The sequence below is a fragment of the Cyprinus carpio genome, chromosome A24 (assembly GCF_018340385.1).
Source record: "Cyprinus carpio isolate SPL01 chromosome A24, ASM1834038v1, whole genome shotgun sequence".
In the NCBI taxonomy this organism is placed as follows: domain Eukaryota; kingdom Metazoa; phylum Chordata; class Actinopteri; order Cypriniformes; family Cyprinidae; genus Cyprinus; species Cyprinus carpio.
This window is the reverse complement of record NC_056595.1, coordinates 14,590,522-14,608,226: the sequence shown is the minus strand read 5'-3', so window position 1 is coordinate 14,608,226 and position 17,705 is coordinate 14,590,522. Positions and strand designations below refer to the sequence as shown.

The 17,705-nt window shown below is 36.5% G+C and overlaps 2 protein-coding genes across 12 annotated transcripts in view; both read right to left on the bottom strand.

Moving 5' to 3' along the window:
- The window catches only part of LOC109048992 (solute carrier organic anion transporter family member 5A1-like), a 45,767-nt gene extending 38,232 nt beyond the window's left edge, over positions 1 to 7,535 (bottom strand). Inside the window, exons 1-3 of one of the 3 annotated variants that reach the window (XM_042714290.1) lie at positions 7,425 to 7,535; positions 6,833 to 6,974; positions 5,663 to 6,647 (exon numbers count right to left, since the gene is read on the bottom strand). In XM_042714290.1, the coding sequence (XP_042570224.1) occupies positions 5,663 to 6,617 (955 nt within the window). In that variant the 5' untranslated portion in view covers positions 6,618 to 6,647; positions 6,833 to 6,974; positions 7,425 to 7,535. Of the gene's footprint in view, positions 1 to 5,662; positions 6,975 to 7,424 lie in introns of all 3 variants that reach the window. The other 2 variants (XM_042714291.1, XM_042714289.1) reach the window with 2 other exon arrangements.
- A 2,700-nt stretch (positions 7,536 to 10,235) lies between these two features.
- Positions 10,236 to 17,705, bottom strand: part of sulf1 (sulfatase 1) — an 81,063-nt gene continuing 73,593 nt past the window's right edge. For 7 of the 9 annotated variants that reach the window (XM_042714283.1, XM_042714282.1, XM_042714285.1 and 4 more), the window contains 6 exons: positions 17,608 to 17,704; positions 17,427 to 17,521; positions 15,749 to 15,921; positions 15,481 to 15,623; positions 15,086 to 15,209; positions 10,236 to 11,965 (listed from right to left, as the gene is read on the bottom strand). In XM_042714283.1, coding sequence (XP_042570217.1) covers positions 11,196 to 11,965; positions 15,086 to 15,209; positions 15,481 to 15,623; positions 15,749 to 15,921; positions 17,427 to 17,521; positions 17,608 to 17,704 — 1,402 coding nt within the window. In that variant the 3' untranslated portion in view covers positions 10,236 to 11,195. Of the gene's footprint in view, positions 11,966 to 12,598; positions 12,653 to 13,092; positions 13,127 to 15,085; positions 15,210 to 15,480; positions 15,624 to 15,748; positions 15,922 to 17,426; positions 17,522 to 17,607; position 17,705 lie in introns of all 9 variants that reach the window. The other 2 variants (XM_042714287.1, XM_042714288.1) reach the window with 2 other exon arrangements.

Sequence of the window (17,705 nt, the reverse complement as noted above, 5' to 3'; positions counted from 1 at the left end):
TAAACTCCGGAGCAAGAGAAGGACGAATGTATTTAGCTCAGTGTGTGCTGTTGGAAACATTGAGCCCACAAAGAGGGAAAACTGCAATGTATTACAATAAAAACGTAGGGTGTTTCTTCAACCTTGGGCACTTTTTACATATATATATATATATATATGAGTGTGTGTATATATATATTTAGTATATATATATATATAGTAAATCCTACATTTTTTTTCAGTGTACTTTAAAAAAGGCCTTTTATGTATAGATTATATTGTTTTACTCTTGTCCCAGGATTTAATCTTAGTCTAGAAGAATTCATTATAAAAATATAAATTACTGATGATAATCCAAACAAATGATTTATATGGACATATCATTTTGGATTATATATGCAAAATTATTTATATAAACATTTTAAAATTGTATAAATTGTCCCAGTGTTTGTGACACATATAATTTTGGCCCAATACACAGGCATTGCAGGTACTTTTTTTTTTTTATTAATGTCAAACCAGTGTTTGATGGTATTTAGACACCAAGCATAATATTGTTTGTTTGTTGCTAATAAAATCAGGTCTTTTGTAGTACAGGTGATAATAGTACTTTTAAAATTAAATACCAAAAATTAAGCAATTATGCAAGAAAAAGCATTTTCCATGCTGAAACTAACTGTTACAATTGATGTGGTTGTTAGCCAATCACAGCAGTGGGCATTTACTTTGGTCTCTGCAACAGGTAACACCCCTTAAAGCTGAGTGGTTTTAACAGAGAGTGACAACGAGGATGGAATATATATATATATATATATATATATATATATATATATATATATATATATACATATACACACACACACACACACACACACACACACACACACACACATATATATATATATATATATATATATCCTTCTCACATATGCACACAGAAAAAAACGGCAGCTGTTACTCCCTTCAAAATATTCTGATACTAATATTCTAAATAGTCCTGATATTGTGCACACCAATTTAACAGAGCCTCCATCCATCTCACAGTACTCCTCAATTACTACCACAAATAAAACTGCTCAGCCATCAGGGACCCATCAGTTCATTATGATCAACTATCTCTGACAAAAGGCACAACAGCCAAAACAGAAATAATGCAGGCCCTTAGTTATTATAAGGGCCTTTCGCACTGCTTTAGTTCCAGAACTTATTGTACAGTACTAAAGTACTGGGACGATTTTGCGCAAACTGTTTCCCAGTACCATTTAAAAGGTTGCATTTGTACCGAGAGTGTGTACTAGGACGTGACGTAAGCTGGTCGACAGTGATGTCATTTGTTCGCAGCATTCAACAACGTCAACAAATGAAGAACAACGTTAACAACAGGAGGATGGAGGACGCTGTGAACAGAGCTGTGTTTTTCTGTGTCTTGTGGGTTTCACAATAATGGACATGGAATGTCGACGTGTACGTAAAGCGATTGAAAGAACGGACCAAAAGGCCCTATAGTGTCAGAACTTAAAGTTACAGAGCTGCCTACTGGAGTATTGTTGTTAAATCTGCATTTGGCAACAAACTAAAATACAGACACACACTCAAACACAAAGGAACAATCCAATCAAAACTGACCCCCTTGGCTGACTGCAGTCTATAAGTCACAAGCACCATGCTAAGAAAAATCGTTGGCCTGTAAATCAGTCAGAGAAACACCTGGGCCCCCACTTCATTAATGAATTGCTACGTAAGAGGAAAAGCTGCAAGCTGCCAATTGGGGGTCAAACTCCTGTCCAGTGTTCAAATGAAGAACAAGAACACTAAAAGGCACAACATGTAAGTTTTCGCCACTAGAGGTCGCATTTTCAAAACTATAACAAAGGTGAAGCTTGATGACGCTATGAAGGAGAGTGGAACAATAGATGTCGTTTTCACTACCCAGAGATGTCCGAATCATGTTCACGGATGTAATGAATTAATTGTTTTTTTTTTTTTTTATTACCTGTACCTTCCAAAGTTAATCAAACAGCGAATAAATTATACAGAGAAAGCAAGCAAAGAACATTTAACATTACATTGTCAAAGAACAGTATGCTTGAATTTAATCTAGCGTGAGTTTAAGCCTCTCAAAAACTCCCCTTATAATCAGTAAAGCTGTCTATACACTGTCTGATGAATGAATCTCCTATTTGCATCATACATACATCTACACTTTGTTGTTTATGATGAGAGAATACACTCAGTGAGTACGCGCACTGAACAAAACTCTGGTGTTTCAGCGATGGCTCATCTAAATGCCTCTGATTGGCCACTGCGTTCATAAACTCAACAGACTCATGTGTGATTGGTTGTAACGCGCAACACTGTAAAAACGCGGAAAAAGATTCATGGTGCACCATTGAGCAGATGTAAATTAATGCTGCAGTCAACAGTTTTCATTTTATTTCATTTGCGACTGCCGTAATGGATTTAGTTTAACTGCAGCAGCATTTTTGTCCACGTGTGTTGCCATAGTTTCTACAAGCAGAAACCGATATTACGGATATAACGTCATTGATAGGTGACAATGAACTGCGATGAGACATTATTTAAAACTGGAACTTCTCTGGATTTACAAATCCTTGGGAACTTTTGGGATAACTTAAGTGCACAATTGTATGAAATATATAACAATGTGCAAGTGGTTTTTGGATATTTTATTACGAAAATCTTACATATTGTGCCTTTAAAGGGTAGTTCAACCATAAAGTTTAAATTCTGTCATTATTTATGCAGCTTCATGTCATTACAAACCTGTATGCATTGTTTCTTATTTAAAGAGAAAAATATGATATTTATGATATATATTTTTTCTAATATGATATATGAATATTCTGGCAAAGATTACTTTGACTTCGAATGTAATGCACAAGTCATATTAACTACACTGTTTTTGAAGTTGTAAACAAAAAGATTAGTTGGAGTATGTTAACAAGGAAATACTGTTCTATTTTTTTCTACTTAAGAATTTTACATTTAATACAAAGCAACTTCAGAGAGAAAATGTTTCTGACACATTTTTTTTTCAGTGCACTTTTATGGTGTTTTTTTTTTTGTGTGTGTGTGGGTGTGTGTGTGTGTGTGTTTTTATTGACCGCTCCAGACTTCAATTCTATTAATAGCCACAATAATAATAAACACAATATTCAACAAAATTAAACTAAAACAATAAAGAAAAATAAAAATAAAACTATAAATACAAAATAAAAACTTATTTGTAATAGTAATACTGTTTAGAGTGTCAACTATTCCATTGTATACTTTCAACATTGTTGGCACTGTGAAAAACTGCTTATGTTCTTCTTAGTGGTTGATCAAAATACATCAACTTGTTTTTAAGTGTTTTTGGCATTTTTTATTTATCTGCGTCAGCCATTTTTTAATGTTCATGCCTTTAAGTAAACAGGTTAGAGATGTTATTCTCAGTCATTCTACAAGTGTCACTGATAACTGAACAGGGGTCAGTTTTAGTATGCGAAAGTGTGGCAGAAAGAGGAAACGGTAGACAATGGACTTACATCAGCTCATTAAAATTAATATGCCTGAGGGATTTTGGGGTATGTAAATGTTTTCATAATCCAGACTCCCTGTCCACTGCACACAACCAACTCAGACACCATAGGTGAAAGAAGGCAAATGAAAGGATGCAGAGAAAAGAGAATAAGTATGTTTTTGTTTTGCAATGACAAACCCTGTCTGAACTACCTGTGAAGAGCTCAGAGGGAAGTATAACGGCCCTAAGCGACACTAGTGGAATGAGTGCACAGCTCAAACAAGTGTTGAGGACGAAGCAAACATTCCACTCTACTTCCTCTCAACATATAGGAGATTTCAATTTGTCTTCGCTTGCCCCAAGTGCTTTACATAAATTGTGATGGGGTTTGAAATAATTGGAACAGGGAGATGTCAGAAAGAAAGTAGGCAAAATTTGATAAATGGTTCGTTTTATGATTCATATTATTTTTAGCTGCATGTTAGTTGCAGTCTGTAAATCAAGACTTAACCAAAAGTCCAATTTATGCACTTTTTCTAAATACTTTATTTTTTTTAATCTACAATATACTGAATGAAAAGCACAAGGTAAAGCAATCATAGCATTTAACATTTAAAAACAACCGCATTATTATAATCTTATTCAACCCATTTAATGCTTCAAACAAGCTAAGGAAAGTAACTACAAGAAAAAAAAAATCTCTTTAAGGTTTATATTGCATTTTAAGATAAAAAAAAATGTATTCCTAGCCATGAAGTTTCAAGGGAGAAGAAAAACCTCAGGCTGTCAGAATGTAGAGAAGCCAGTTGTTGTGTGTCTCTGGCTCTCAGTCATATCATGCTCACTGAACTGGCTTCAGGTGTAAGCAGTGATCAATACATTGATTTTAAGGCTGCAGCACATGTACTTTACAAGGGGGTGCTCTTTATTCCAAGACTGTATGTACATGTTCACTGAAGCATTATTACCCATAACAAAGACCCCTCCGTGTTTCTGGATCAATGCTGTGCTTCTTTAAAAGATGCTGTCTGGGAGTGTGTACAGCTGGGGGTTACAGTCAGACGGGTGCCCCAGACAGAGGGTCCATCACTGCCCCACTTACTCACCAAGCTGTAGATAAAGAGGTCTTCCTACAAAACTCAAAAACACTGGTGTGTCCCAATCAATCACACAACTAAAGCAGCTTTGTTTTATCAAAACCTGTCACTATGCACACTCCCAGCATGCCTCCTATCTGCAAAGTTACCATGGTTATGGCTTAACATGTTGATAATAGAATGATGCTGATTAAAACCAAAACAAGAAGAATATTTAACACTGTGATGCCACCTTTTATTCCAAGTACTGTATGTAACAGTTCCTTCAACAAAAGTCTCTCTAAATACAAGTGCACCCAAAGAGACTTCATACAAATTCATCAGCATGCTCAATCACAGGCTGGAAGAAATGGGATTTGGAAAAGATTAAGGATAAAGGTATTGACAGAGGAAAGAACAAAGGTCATGTGATCATGTATTATACCCACTTCGACTTGCAATGACCTCTGGTGCTGCTCCAAGATTTTTTTTTTTGGTAAACATATTATATGTAATTATATAATATTATATCTAAAAATTATATTATTATATTATATTTATCATTATTTATTTATACATTTATTTAAAATAGACAATATATAATATAGAAATTGTGTATACTGTATTCTGTATGTTTTAATTAATTAAAAAAAAACTAGTTGCTGTTTAATATTGATACACTTTACACACTGTGTATATATTATGTATTTATTACTTTATAAATGTAATAAATCATTTGTATATTATATAACTAAAACTATATTCATATATTAAATAAAAAACATTTAAAAAATACAAATATATCTAGTGTATATTTAATATACAGTTTTATGTGTAGATATTTATATTATATAAAAGATTTATTATATACAGTATAACAACTCTACATCATGTTATATATCATATTTTTGTTTATATATGTATCTATATGTTTAGGGAAATTCAAAATATAAAATGTAATAATTAATATAAAATATATATTTGGGGAAAAAAATTGATAAGGTCATCCTTTCATCAACTAAAGTAAAAACAGAAGCCCAAAACTAAGTAGGTAATGACACATAACTACAAAGAAGTTTCTTACCAAGGTAGAGGGAAGCGTTCTCCTTCTTCACGTTATCATCCAGGTACGTTGGTCCAAGCGTGTAGATAGGAGTGGAACCCATGCCCACGAGGACCTGGGCGCAGATAAACAGGGCAACATACATAGAGTGATCGTTGCCCTCTTGGTCCCTTGGACAGGACGACCCATCCAGAGCATCCTTTCTGCTCCCATTCCCGTTGGAGCACAGGCCCTCGTTCCCCGTGGACGAATTGACCTCTTGGATTTGATAGGGTGGAGAGATGAAATGCGGAAGGGAGAACAGAGCTGCTCCCACGGCGATGAACACCCCTCCTACTGCCAACCAGCGTGGCCTCTGGCCTCGACCCCCAAAATAACTGATGAAGACCACCACCAAAAGACTTCCAATGTCAAAACAGCTAACCAGCAGTCCCGATTCTGAACTTCTAAGGCTGTATCTCTTCTCTATAGTGGTGATGACACTACTAAGGTAGCCAGAGACCATCAACGACTGGATGAATGTCAGGTAACACATACAGAACAGAAAACACCTAGAGTCTGACAGAATCACCCTCATGTACTTTCTTGCAGGAAAGCGGATGAATCTTGCCAATGAAAAGCCTATCTTTTTGCCACCTGCTCGGTTGGCTTCAGTTCTCATGGAGCTACTAAGACCCACCATACTGGACATGGAAGGGGAGAAATCTGTCCCGGTGGGTGATTCCAGTTCACACATGTCTCCTTTCTGTCGCAGCTCGGTGAATGGCAAGCACTGGTTGGTATTTACTAAAGTCTGCGTCGTACTGACAAGCCTTGGTTCCATTGACTCATTAACGTTAGGACAGTCTCCGTTAAGAACGGGCAGGCTTTTGGATTTGTGGTAACCACCCGGATCTCCATATTGTCCCAGGAATTTGCAGACTTCCAGTGTTTCTGATATATCACCCCTGGTCTCATTGTTATACGATGAAGTCATTTTGGCTTTGTGGAGTCAATGCAAATACAACTAAGATTATAAATGAAATGTAAAGTTTAAAGCAGGTATTCTACAGATTAGACACACAATAAACAGATTAAAGATGACTAGATTTCCAAGCATAGCTGTCCAACAGCTATTTTTCTTATTCCTCATCATAATAAGTCAGAATGTGGTCATATCATATGCATTAGATCTGTTATATAATATTTCACCTGTTGAAGCTGCCTACAGTTTCGCCTCATTTATAAGAATAGCAGCGAAAAGTTCAATTCATGTCACTTGATTATACATAGGATAAACTGATCTCTGGTCATGGTGCTGAAATGATTCTTTGTAGTTAAGTGATTCAGAGTCCTAAAGACAATGGAAATAAAGACAAACGTATTAATATTTGTTTAATTACTGTTCAAGAAGCAATAGAAACAGCGTACTGATCCTGTCAATTGTTTTGTGAAGTCGAGCTGCTGTCTGGTAGATTAGCGGTCGAGCAAGACAAAGAATAACAGTAAAAGTGCGACAGACTACTGATAAAACACTGTGAGGAAAATTAAAAACCGTGTCAACCTGCCCGAAGTATTTGTTTATCTAATACAACTAATTCCCGACCTAACGTCTACGAAGTCACGACTTTATACATGAGTGTAATTCGCAGAAATATAATACAATACAGTGTCAGTCCAAACAGTGATTCTTTCATTGAATTTATTCACAGCACATCGCTTACAGCTCGACTCTAAGCTCTGATTAATAATAATAATGATGAACTGAATGAAGAGTGAACTGAATGAGGAGTATTGTACTTACACGGGCAGATGGAGACAGAGGTAGTGAGTTGTTGTCCTCGACACGAACAGTGAGTGAATGAGAGATAGCGGATTTGATGAAGGGGGTGACGGAGCCCTCCAAAGTGCATGCTGGGAAATGTAGGCCTATTTCTTTTTTAAAAGTTTGAGGATGTATTTAAATTTGGAAACTTTGATTTTTTTCAGAATTATTAAACAAGTAGAAAGTTCAAATGAACAGAATTACTTCTGTAAAATTATAAAAGTCTTTACTGTCACTGTTTGTAACGTGTTTAATTTAGCCTATTTATTCCAAACTTTTGAACATGTATTGTGTATATACAGCCTATGTAGACTTTTTACATTTCCATAAAAAGATAATGGTGTTAAACGTTTGAGACTTCCATATATACAGCCTAAAAATAATAACCAAAAAAAAGCTTCTTCATGATGACAAGTATCACATTAAAAGCAAAACCAATCTTTATGGTCTTCCTCAGGGGTCACTCTCACCCAGGTGTCCAGCTGACCTTTGGACAGTGTCAGTGTCAATCAGCACTCTACTCCCTGAAAAAGTCTTAGAATGTGTATGTGGCGTGTTTGTCCAGCTTATGAAGATTCCAATGAAAGTCTGAGAGAAGCATGTTGATTATCTTCAAATCATCCAGTTACAGGAACATGAATAGCATCTCACATCACTGTTGCACAGTTGCAAGTTTTTGCTTTGAGTGATGTCTCGGTCTTGTCTCTGTCAGTGAGGACACTCTTTTTTCCCAGCCCTCTTAAAAGGATACTCCACACCAAAATGTTAATTTTTTCATTAATCACTTACCCCCATGTCGCTCCAAACCCGTAAATGCTTCATTGTCAGAATAGTCCATCTGCCATCAGAGTTTCAACCGCAATGTTATGAAGCGACGAGAATACTTTTTGTACGCGAAGAAAACAAAAATAATGACTTTATTCAACAATTTGTCTCCTCGGTGTCTCTCCGCATCACCGTAGCGCCATTTTTGAGAACATCCACTAAACGCAAACTGTGTATGCTATTCTGTGCCAGCCATGCTTCTCGTCACTTCATAACGTTATGGTTGAACCTCTGATGGCAGATGGACTATTCTGACGATGTCTTTCATACTTTTCTGGACCTTGACAGTGTAATGATTAATTTCAATTTAATTTTAATTTAATGACTTAGTTAATAAGCAGTCAATGGGATTTAACAGTCATTACAATCTTTATTGCCTATTGATGAGAAATGTGATGTATATGTAAAATCAGGCTAATTTATTCAGGTTTTCATCCAAAACATATACTACAAATTAAATTGTGTTCCGAAGACGAAACAAAGGTTTTACGGGTTTGGAACAACATGTGGTTTAGTGAGATTTTCATTTTGGGTTGGAGTAACCCTTTAAGTTGAATGCAAACATACACTGGGAAAATGAGTACAGTGACGCCACCTGGTGGTTACATGTGCCTATTGCAAGTAACCATAGCTCAGTCAATCAACATTTCATTATATTTCTTCAGTGTAGACTTCTATTTTATATAATCACAGAACATTTTAATTATATATATATATATATATATATATATATATATAAAAATATATATATATATATATAAAACTTTAAATGATCACTTTGTGGTTTCTTTTAATCATCAGTATTTAAATAATTGCATCATTTGTATAACATTAAGATGTGTAGCCAATATATTTATTGGCACTGTAATAAAACTAAGCCATCCTACACTTTCATCAAAATTGTACTTCAAAAAAATCACTCGGATGTTTCCTGAACAATGAAAACTTAAAGGGATATTTCACCTTCAGTTGCTGGTCCCTATAGTGTGTGTGTGTGTGTTCTCGCCCTCGTACTATGGAAGTCAATTTGGGGACAGCAACTGAAGGTGAACTGTCCCTTTAATATCACGTTCAGGTTTAGACAAACTACAGTGCTGCCCTCTAGTGGTAGACTACTATTACTAGAGTACAATTATAGAACACTAGATAATAACATTGTCAGTTTTTGGAAGAAACGAACAGCATACCTCGTAATAAGCAGCGTGTATTTTAGTAGACCTAATGGCTAGTTTTTAACAGTAAAACAGTAATGTCTAAAAACACTTAATATTAGATTATTTTTATGCAATGTTGAGGTTAAAGTTTAAACTCTAATCAAGCACCCAAAACTATAGCCAAGTGACTGCATCTCTGTACAACATTTTAATTAACACTAAATTTAAACACTATATTAATAAATCAAACCATTATTATTCTAATTTCTTAAACTGTGTTGTTTCCAAACTTGACCACAGTTACAATTTTTCTTAAATAAAAACTGGTTTCTGGAGTGCATATATTTATAGAGCAAACATGAAGAAAAATTAATGGCATTGGTAGAGTCATGCCAAGACAGCCTGTTCAGGACTTCTTGCCAGAATGTTACCAATGGCTTGACTGTTTTTCAAAGCACTCAGCTCAGGACACGGCCTAGAATAAAGAGTATGTGGAGATATAAACAGCTTTTTAAGGCTAGAAAGGATAAAACTAATTACAAGTCCACAAAGTATGATAAATATGAAAGAACAAAGAAATAATGTGGATTTTCATCATATGTTCATATTTTACTAAATTATTTTCAGATCCTGAAAGGCAGAATTGCGTCTTCTACACCCAAATCACACTAGATAAGAACATTAACTGTAAAACTGTTTACTTTGTAGTACATTATAAAAAGCTCAACAACTTCCATTTGCAGTGTAACAACAGGGTCACATTGGAATCCAATGAAATCCAATCTATCAATGAAAGTTTAGAGGCACAAGGTAGGTGAAACAAATGTTTGGCAGGTTTTTATTGCAAAACAGCTTCTTGGCTTTCCAGAAGCCAGAATAGTTTCAACACCACTGGTTAAAAAGTAATGTAATATTTGCAAATTTGGCAGGTCATCTCATCTTCAAACCATTTTTTCTTCAAAAATGAATTTAGACATTGCAATTCTAAAAGAAAATGGTCAAAAAACTCTGAATAAATGCCCATCTCACATTCTTCACAAATGAAACAAGCTATTTTAAAGTGATTACTTTTTGTAGGTTAGTGAAAATGTTAGTCATCAATGATTAATGCACTTACGGTGAATGCCCTTCTTACATTATGTGGACTGAATGCAGCTGAACTATACAACATTTGTGAGAGAACCATTTCATCAACAAGTCAAACCATTAAACCCACAATCCAAGTGTATGAAACATGTTCAAGCAGTGTTTATAGTGTAAACAGTGAACTGAACCTAAAAAGTTGAAGTAAACATGGAAGAAAACACCAAGAATATTCATTAACAAAGGCGAATTCAACAAATGACGACTTGTGTTGGGTGTCAACATGTAGTCATTTACGTCTAAATGAGACTGCAGAATGTGTTGAAGTCGAGAAACTTGAAAAAAGTGCATCAGATATCTGGGGAAACAATCTGCATGTGGTTAATTCAAGACTGAATGTGACCGTTTCACCATTTGAACCGGTTTCTTACTTAAAAATATATTAAAACCTTACTTTGATGGTGTTTTCCCCCTTGAGATTTAAAACCAAACCCAACATTTAAGATGCATTCGATACTTTACCTCTAATTTTTTATATTTATATATATAGACAAAATACATTACACTGATTTCTAATAAATGGAAGCAAAATAAAATAATTCATTGGATTATACAGGAGAGCAGTCCATGCTCCGTGGGGTTAGTGTCTCTGAGTTGGCTGGCTTCACAGTGCATGGCAGCAGTCCTTTCACAAAGGGGATGGTCCCGAGGCGCTACCCTCCGAGTCTTGAACATCCCTGGGCTTGTGGGTAAAAGGTCTGACGCTTCCATTCCACTTCTCCTGTGGGGTGTCATTCTGGGCTGGAGGAGATTCCCCAGTGGGCTCTGGGGGTCTGGCTGGCTGCGACGAGAGGGGAAGGTAACCCTGGGCCTGAAAAATGTCCTCCTCTTCTTCCGGCAGGTGGCGATCCAGAATTTTAGAGCTGCGCAACAGAAAGTCATGGCGGGTCTCCAGTTCAGTGACCCCGTTGCCACTAAACGTTATTCCATCATTGTCCAACTCTTTTTCCAGCTGTTGAACCCAGGTGTCTCCCCTGGGAAGAGCACTTGGTTTGGCTGGGTGGCCTTCTGGGAGTTCATTAGAAGACTTTAAACGACTCTTTTGAAGAGTTTGGGGTGTTGGACCTCTCGAGGGTCCTTCGGTGACAGGATTCAGGGGGCGTTCCTCTCGGATCGGGAATCCAGCACCGCTGGCCTCCTCCAGGACCCCGGAGCCCAGCTCAGCCAGGGGGTCAAGCTTATTGGTTTGGTTGAGTGTCTTTAAATTTCCCAGCAGTGCAAACATAGTATCTACATCCTTCCAAAAGTTCATCCAGTCATCCAGGTCGGGACTGTAGTTGCGTCTGTGTTCGTACAGACTCTCGTTCATGCAGTACAAATCTGCCAGTCCTTGCCAGTCGATGTCCTCTGTGAAATTGGGCAGCTTAACTTTTGTGGACATCCCAGGCTGGCTGTGTTCTGGGAAGGGGAGGGGTGGGGGAGCAAGAGAAATCAGTAAAGGTTGATTATTATTGCTGTGCTGAAAGGCATTTGCTTTGGAATGAATCTATAACATGCAGTTATTCCCAGCCTTTTTTTTTTTTTTTTAAAAGCCTTAGACTGATAGAAAAGCTCTATTCTGAAGCAGTAAAGCAGTGTGAATGCAAATCAAGGCAACAGATGTCCTCCAAATGGACACCCCAAACCAATACATCATAAAAAATGTGAAGACAGACTGAAAATCTGTGCAATGAAGTTCAAAAAAAATAAAACATCCAACGAGAGACTGAAAAGATGGAAAATCCTGAAACCAAGAAATCAGCAACCCCAAAAAAATTAAAATAAAATGAATAAATATGAAGCTGAAAGTGTGGACGAGAGGTAGAAAATGAAAAACTGCAAAATAAAAAGCATGTTAAAGGAGGGCGAGAGAATGAAATGAGCATTCCCAGAGTGGGTCAGGTCAGTAACTGATGGCCTAGGAGACACGGGCCGCACTGAACCAGAACTGCCACTCAGTTTGGGGTCTATGGAGATGTGGTGTGCAGTTTGGAGAGCTACTTGAGAGTGGAATGAGAACAGAAATGGGTTTGTATGGTCTCGAAGACTCACAGGAATGAAAGGCTTGGCCTCCTCAACTTTGACCATTTTCGATGCTGCTGTTGCCTGGTAAGCAGGTGAGCCAAAAAACAGAAATGTCAAGACAGGCATGAACGAGGAAAATGTAAGAAAAAGCCTGAAATATTGATGTTCTGTGGACTGAGAAGTCTATGAGGTGCTATTCCCCACTAATGATGTGTATGAACAGCCTTGGTTTTTATGCAAATTATTTGAGTTTAAATGACATCTAGGAATACATAAAGTGCATAAAAATAACAAGCAATCCATTAAGAGTTAAAATTAGAGGACTGATCTTGAAATTCTAAAACTTGTGGGATTTTAAATACTAATATTCATGTGATGTTTAAATATACTGTACTTGAATTGTTAGCGCAACCCAGCATGCAACCACACATGTAGCTCAATGAAACATGGCGTATTAGTGGAAACAAGCTGCCCATGCAGTTATTTCAAAAGCCAGTGAGGGATTCAAAAAGTGTGGATACCTGTGTTGATCATAGCTTCCTCCATCTTTATTTCCTGATCAGGAAAATAAAAGCATTTAAAATGTTAAATGTCTATTGTAATAAAAAAATAATAAACAATCACATTGCAGTTCTTCATGCATAAACCCCAGCTCCTGAGGAAAGGTATTGTTAGATTAAAGACACAATGAAGGAACGATGATGTGAAAGATGAATGAGGAAAATCCTCGGATGGTCCTGAAGAAAAAGATGGTAAGGAAGTGTAGTGTTAAGAATGGAATGAATGTTATAAGATGACATTGTTAACAATGTTGCATGACTTAAGATCACAAATAACATGAGAATATGCCAACATGCAGACTAATATGTATTAACATGCATCTGTTTTTGTAATATTTTGTACATTACTGAGTGGCAAAGCCTATTTTTATTTGTCTTTATTCCTCAACCATTTATTCATGTATGGATGTGTGTGTTCACCCCCAAATTTTTCAGTTGTGCCTGAGATGTCATCAAACTACAAATGTTGTTCAAGACAATATATTTTTTTCCATCGAAGACAAAAGTAGAATTTTAACAATGTTTATAATGCACTTTTCTATATAATGAATGTGAATTGTAACTAAAGGCTGTAAACATCCAACTACAAGTGGTCCATACGATGCTATATTTCAAGTCTGAAATCATATTACAGCTTCATTACTGAAAAAAACAAAAAAAAACAAAAAAAAAAACAGACAATGTTCGATGATAATCTTGTACTGTAATTTCAGAAGAATTGGTGCTTTTGGAGCTTTTTGATATTCACTTTGTATGGAAGAGAATTTTTTTTTCAACAAGAATAAGACATTTATTCCAAACCAAAACCATTGTTTTTGCCTCCAAAACACAGGCGCTGACCTCATTATTGATACCATTGTTTTTGCCTCCATGATTTTTATACTTGTAGAAAAGCTAAATCAGATTATTCAATAATACAAAAATCTTTATAACTGGTCTTTTATGATGTCATTACAATAAGCCAGTCTCTCCTCACAGAAAATTATAAATCGTTTTCAGAAAAGTGAAAATCTCAAAGGTACTGGTGACAACAGGTTTTAAATGCCCAAATAGCCAATGTTATAGATTTACAAAATAAATAAAAATATTATAAATCACAATAACACTTCAAAAAATAAAAATACAATAAATAAGTTTATAGTTTTAGATTTTCAAAATTACACAAAGTGTCAATATATAAGTTTATAGTTTTAGATTTTCAAAATTACACAAAGCACATAAACAGCTACAAACATAAAAGAAAGCATCTCTTTCACAGGAGCCATTCATCTAGCCTGGTATTCACTAGGAATGGGGAAAAAAGCAAAAGTATGAGATGATGTGATTGCTAGACTGCTTGAATATTACAGTTCCCTGGAGAGGGAATAAAATGGAAAATATTAATTGAAAATCAGGAGATGGGCAGACAGTTTAGAGAGAAACCAAACTCAGTGACCAATCCATCATCCACTATTACAGAGATCCTGCCATGTGGCATCCAATATGTGGTTCACCCTGTTTATGCATCAGGCTGTGTCAAAGTAAACCATGCTAGACCAGTATTTACTTCTTTCCTCACAACTTGGACAACAAGGTATTAGCTAAAAAATAAGCCAGTGTTTCTCATTTCTCAAATGAGCTTTTACAGTACATACCTGCTGAAGAAAAAAAAAAAAAACCTACCCCAGCCTAAATTGGTCTTTTGGTTGATTTTATAGGGGTTTTAAGCACTTCAGATGGTCAGGCTGGGAGACCAGTTGGAGACCAGCTAAAGACCAGCTTAGCCATCTTAAACCAGCTAAGACCAGCAAACCGTTTTAGGGTAGTTTAATCTGGTTTTTCAGCAGAGATGCAACTGAATCTTTCAGACTGGGATGTTGAAAACATCTCAGAAGCAAAAGTAAAGGCGTGCTAGCATGTTTCATCCCTCATTTCACACAGAATGGGTAGTGCAGAGACAGGACAGGAGTGTTACCTGCATCTAAGCCTTTTGGCCTCGGGTTGCACTGCTTGTGGCCCTGACAGCTCCTCATTTCCATCAGCTGTAAATGCAGTTGGCTCAGGACGTCCCTCTCCACTGTATAAACTGCGTTGGTTAACTGCAAAACATAACATGCACTTATTAAGTCAGCTATGGTAAGTGCTGTAATTAAGATAATAGCATGTCCTTACAGGAAAAGTCATTATCCATACAGTATTTTAAAGCTTTTATTTAAAAGTGTGCTGGAGAGAATCAAGAAAGAAGTGAGGAAGAGGGATCAATATTGAACTTGCATCCCCATAGGAGCACTACAACACTACTGCTACGCCACATCTCAGACTCAGAACAGATGATCCAATTAAAAATAATGACTGAAAACACATCCTCACCTGGTATGGGTCACTGTTTAGGTCAAAGTACTCCAGGAAACCAGTGGCAAATTCACAGAAGAGTGTGTTGTGAGTTTCATTTATAGTTCTCAGACACCAGTATGTGTTGTTGTTAGAGCTTGTGCAGGCACAGAAGCCACCCACTATGAATAAGAGAACATTTTTTGTCAACTTATTTACAAAAAAAAAAAAAAACACACACACAAAAAAAAAAAAAAAAACACAAAAAAAAAAATCGGACTAGCAAAATCAATGAACAATTCCTTACAGTTCCAGAAGGGGGCGGTCTGCCAGTGGTCATTATTATGTGCGAAGCAGGTGAGGCCAGGAAGACTGCAGTCATCACCCTTCCTTTGCCTCTTCCTTTCCTTCCTCTCTTTCTTTCTACGGCGGATCTCGTTGTAGAGTTGAGTCTTGCTGTCCACTTCCTGCATGACCTCTCTGGTGGCATAAATGAGACATTAGACCCAGAGTGAAAGGGAACTCCATCCCAGGTGAATTACACAATTATGGGGGGAGGCAGACCAGCCAGCTCCACACATAGATGGGGTCAGGGGTCACGAGAAAGTGGAAGGATCCCCTAAAAACCTAAAAACTTTTCAGTCTCACAAAGTGACTGTGGTTGTAATGATGTGTTTACATTGATGTTTGTGTGTAGATATTGATGCTGGGATTGTATACTTAAGAAAAGAGCTCTTAATTTAATGACCCCATAAGGACTGTGACCCATGGACTGAAAATTAACTAATCAACAACATGTTGCACATATGCATGCATGCATGCATGCAACAATACACATAAAACAGGATGAAATAAGAACTGTTTTCAACCAGACTGACTGACTGAATTAAACAATTCACAAGTCAAAACATAAATGCACATAAATTATGCTCACCAAGGCTACATTAGTTTGAACCAAATGTTGTACACACAGTCAAAGTGTGTTAGAGATGCTCAACATGGATTTGGACATAAATCTGACACTTTATCAGAACAAGATACTACGGACAAACTGACGAGGCACGGACACACGTACACACACAAGAAGCACTCACTTAAAGGGATGGAGATGGTTATTGCTATTCTTCAATCTTTCAGGTTTGTTTTTCTGCTTTCTCTCTTTGCTAAAGTAGCTGGTTGTAATAAGGAAAGAACAGCACTAAATTCAATGAGTCCAGCTGGAGTTTCTAAAGAGGCCTTGAACAAACTTTGATTTGCAAAATACTGCCGTTCAGATTTAAAATTATTAATTTGTTATTTAATCAGGATTGAGAAACTCTGTCTGTTTTGAATTGAGTGGCAGCATTATTAACATGAATTATGCTCACCAAGGCTACATTAGTTTGAACCAAAATACAGTTACAATAGAATATATTCTTATGCTCACCAAGGCTATATTAGTTTGAACCAAAATACAGTAACAACAGTAAAAGTGTGAAGAGTGTGAAATACTATTTAAAGTAACTGTATTCCATTTGAATATATTTTAATATAACACACACATTTTAACAAAGCTGAATTTTCAGCAGCCATTACTCCAGTCTTCAGTGTCACGTTGTCCTTTCAGACATCATTCTTATATGCTGATTTGGTGCTTAATGAATATTTCTTATTATCAGTGTTGCAAACAGTTGTGTTGCTTAATATTTTTGTGAAAACTGTGATGCATTTTATATTTGAAATAGATTTGATTTTAATAATAATAATGTAAAAGCATTTACTGTTGATCAATCGATTGCACAGATGCTTGTTAAAAGTATTAAAACAACTTACTGACCACAAACTTTCGAATGGTAGTGTATATAGAGGAGTAAAATTAAACAAGAGAGGTGAGCAGTGGAACGATGACCAATCATGTTTCCGTAGTCCGCTCAGAGTTGCCTCAAACTGACCCAGTTCACATGACTGAACAAGGAATTGCCTAACAAAGATAATTGTCAACTGACCTCTTCTTTCCACAGTCACACTCATCCGGTCTCCTCCTCTTTAAATGGCCTCTAACCTCACGCAGTTGCTTCATTTTATCCTGGAGAAGTTCAATCTATGGGACAAGTGCATAAAATGAACATCATTCATGTAGTTTGAACGGCTGTAATCTTAAAGATAATATGGTACAGTGGGCCTCACCTCTTGGTCCACAAAGTTCTTGTGGTCTTTCCATGCTCTGGAGGACTGGTAAATCTCTCTTTCACAGTGCACAGTGTCATTCATTAATATGAAACATC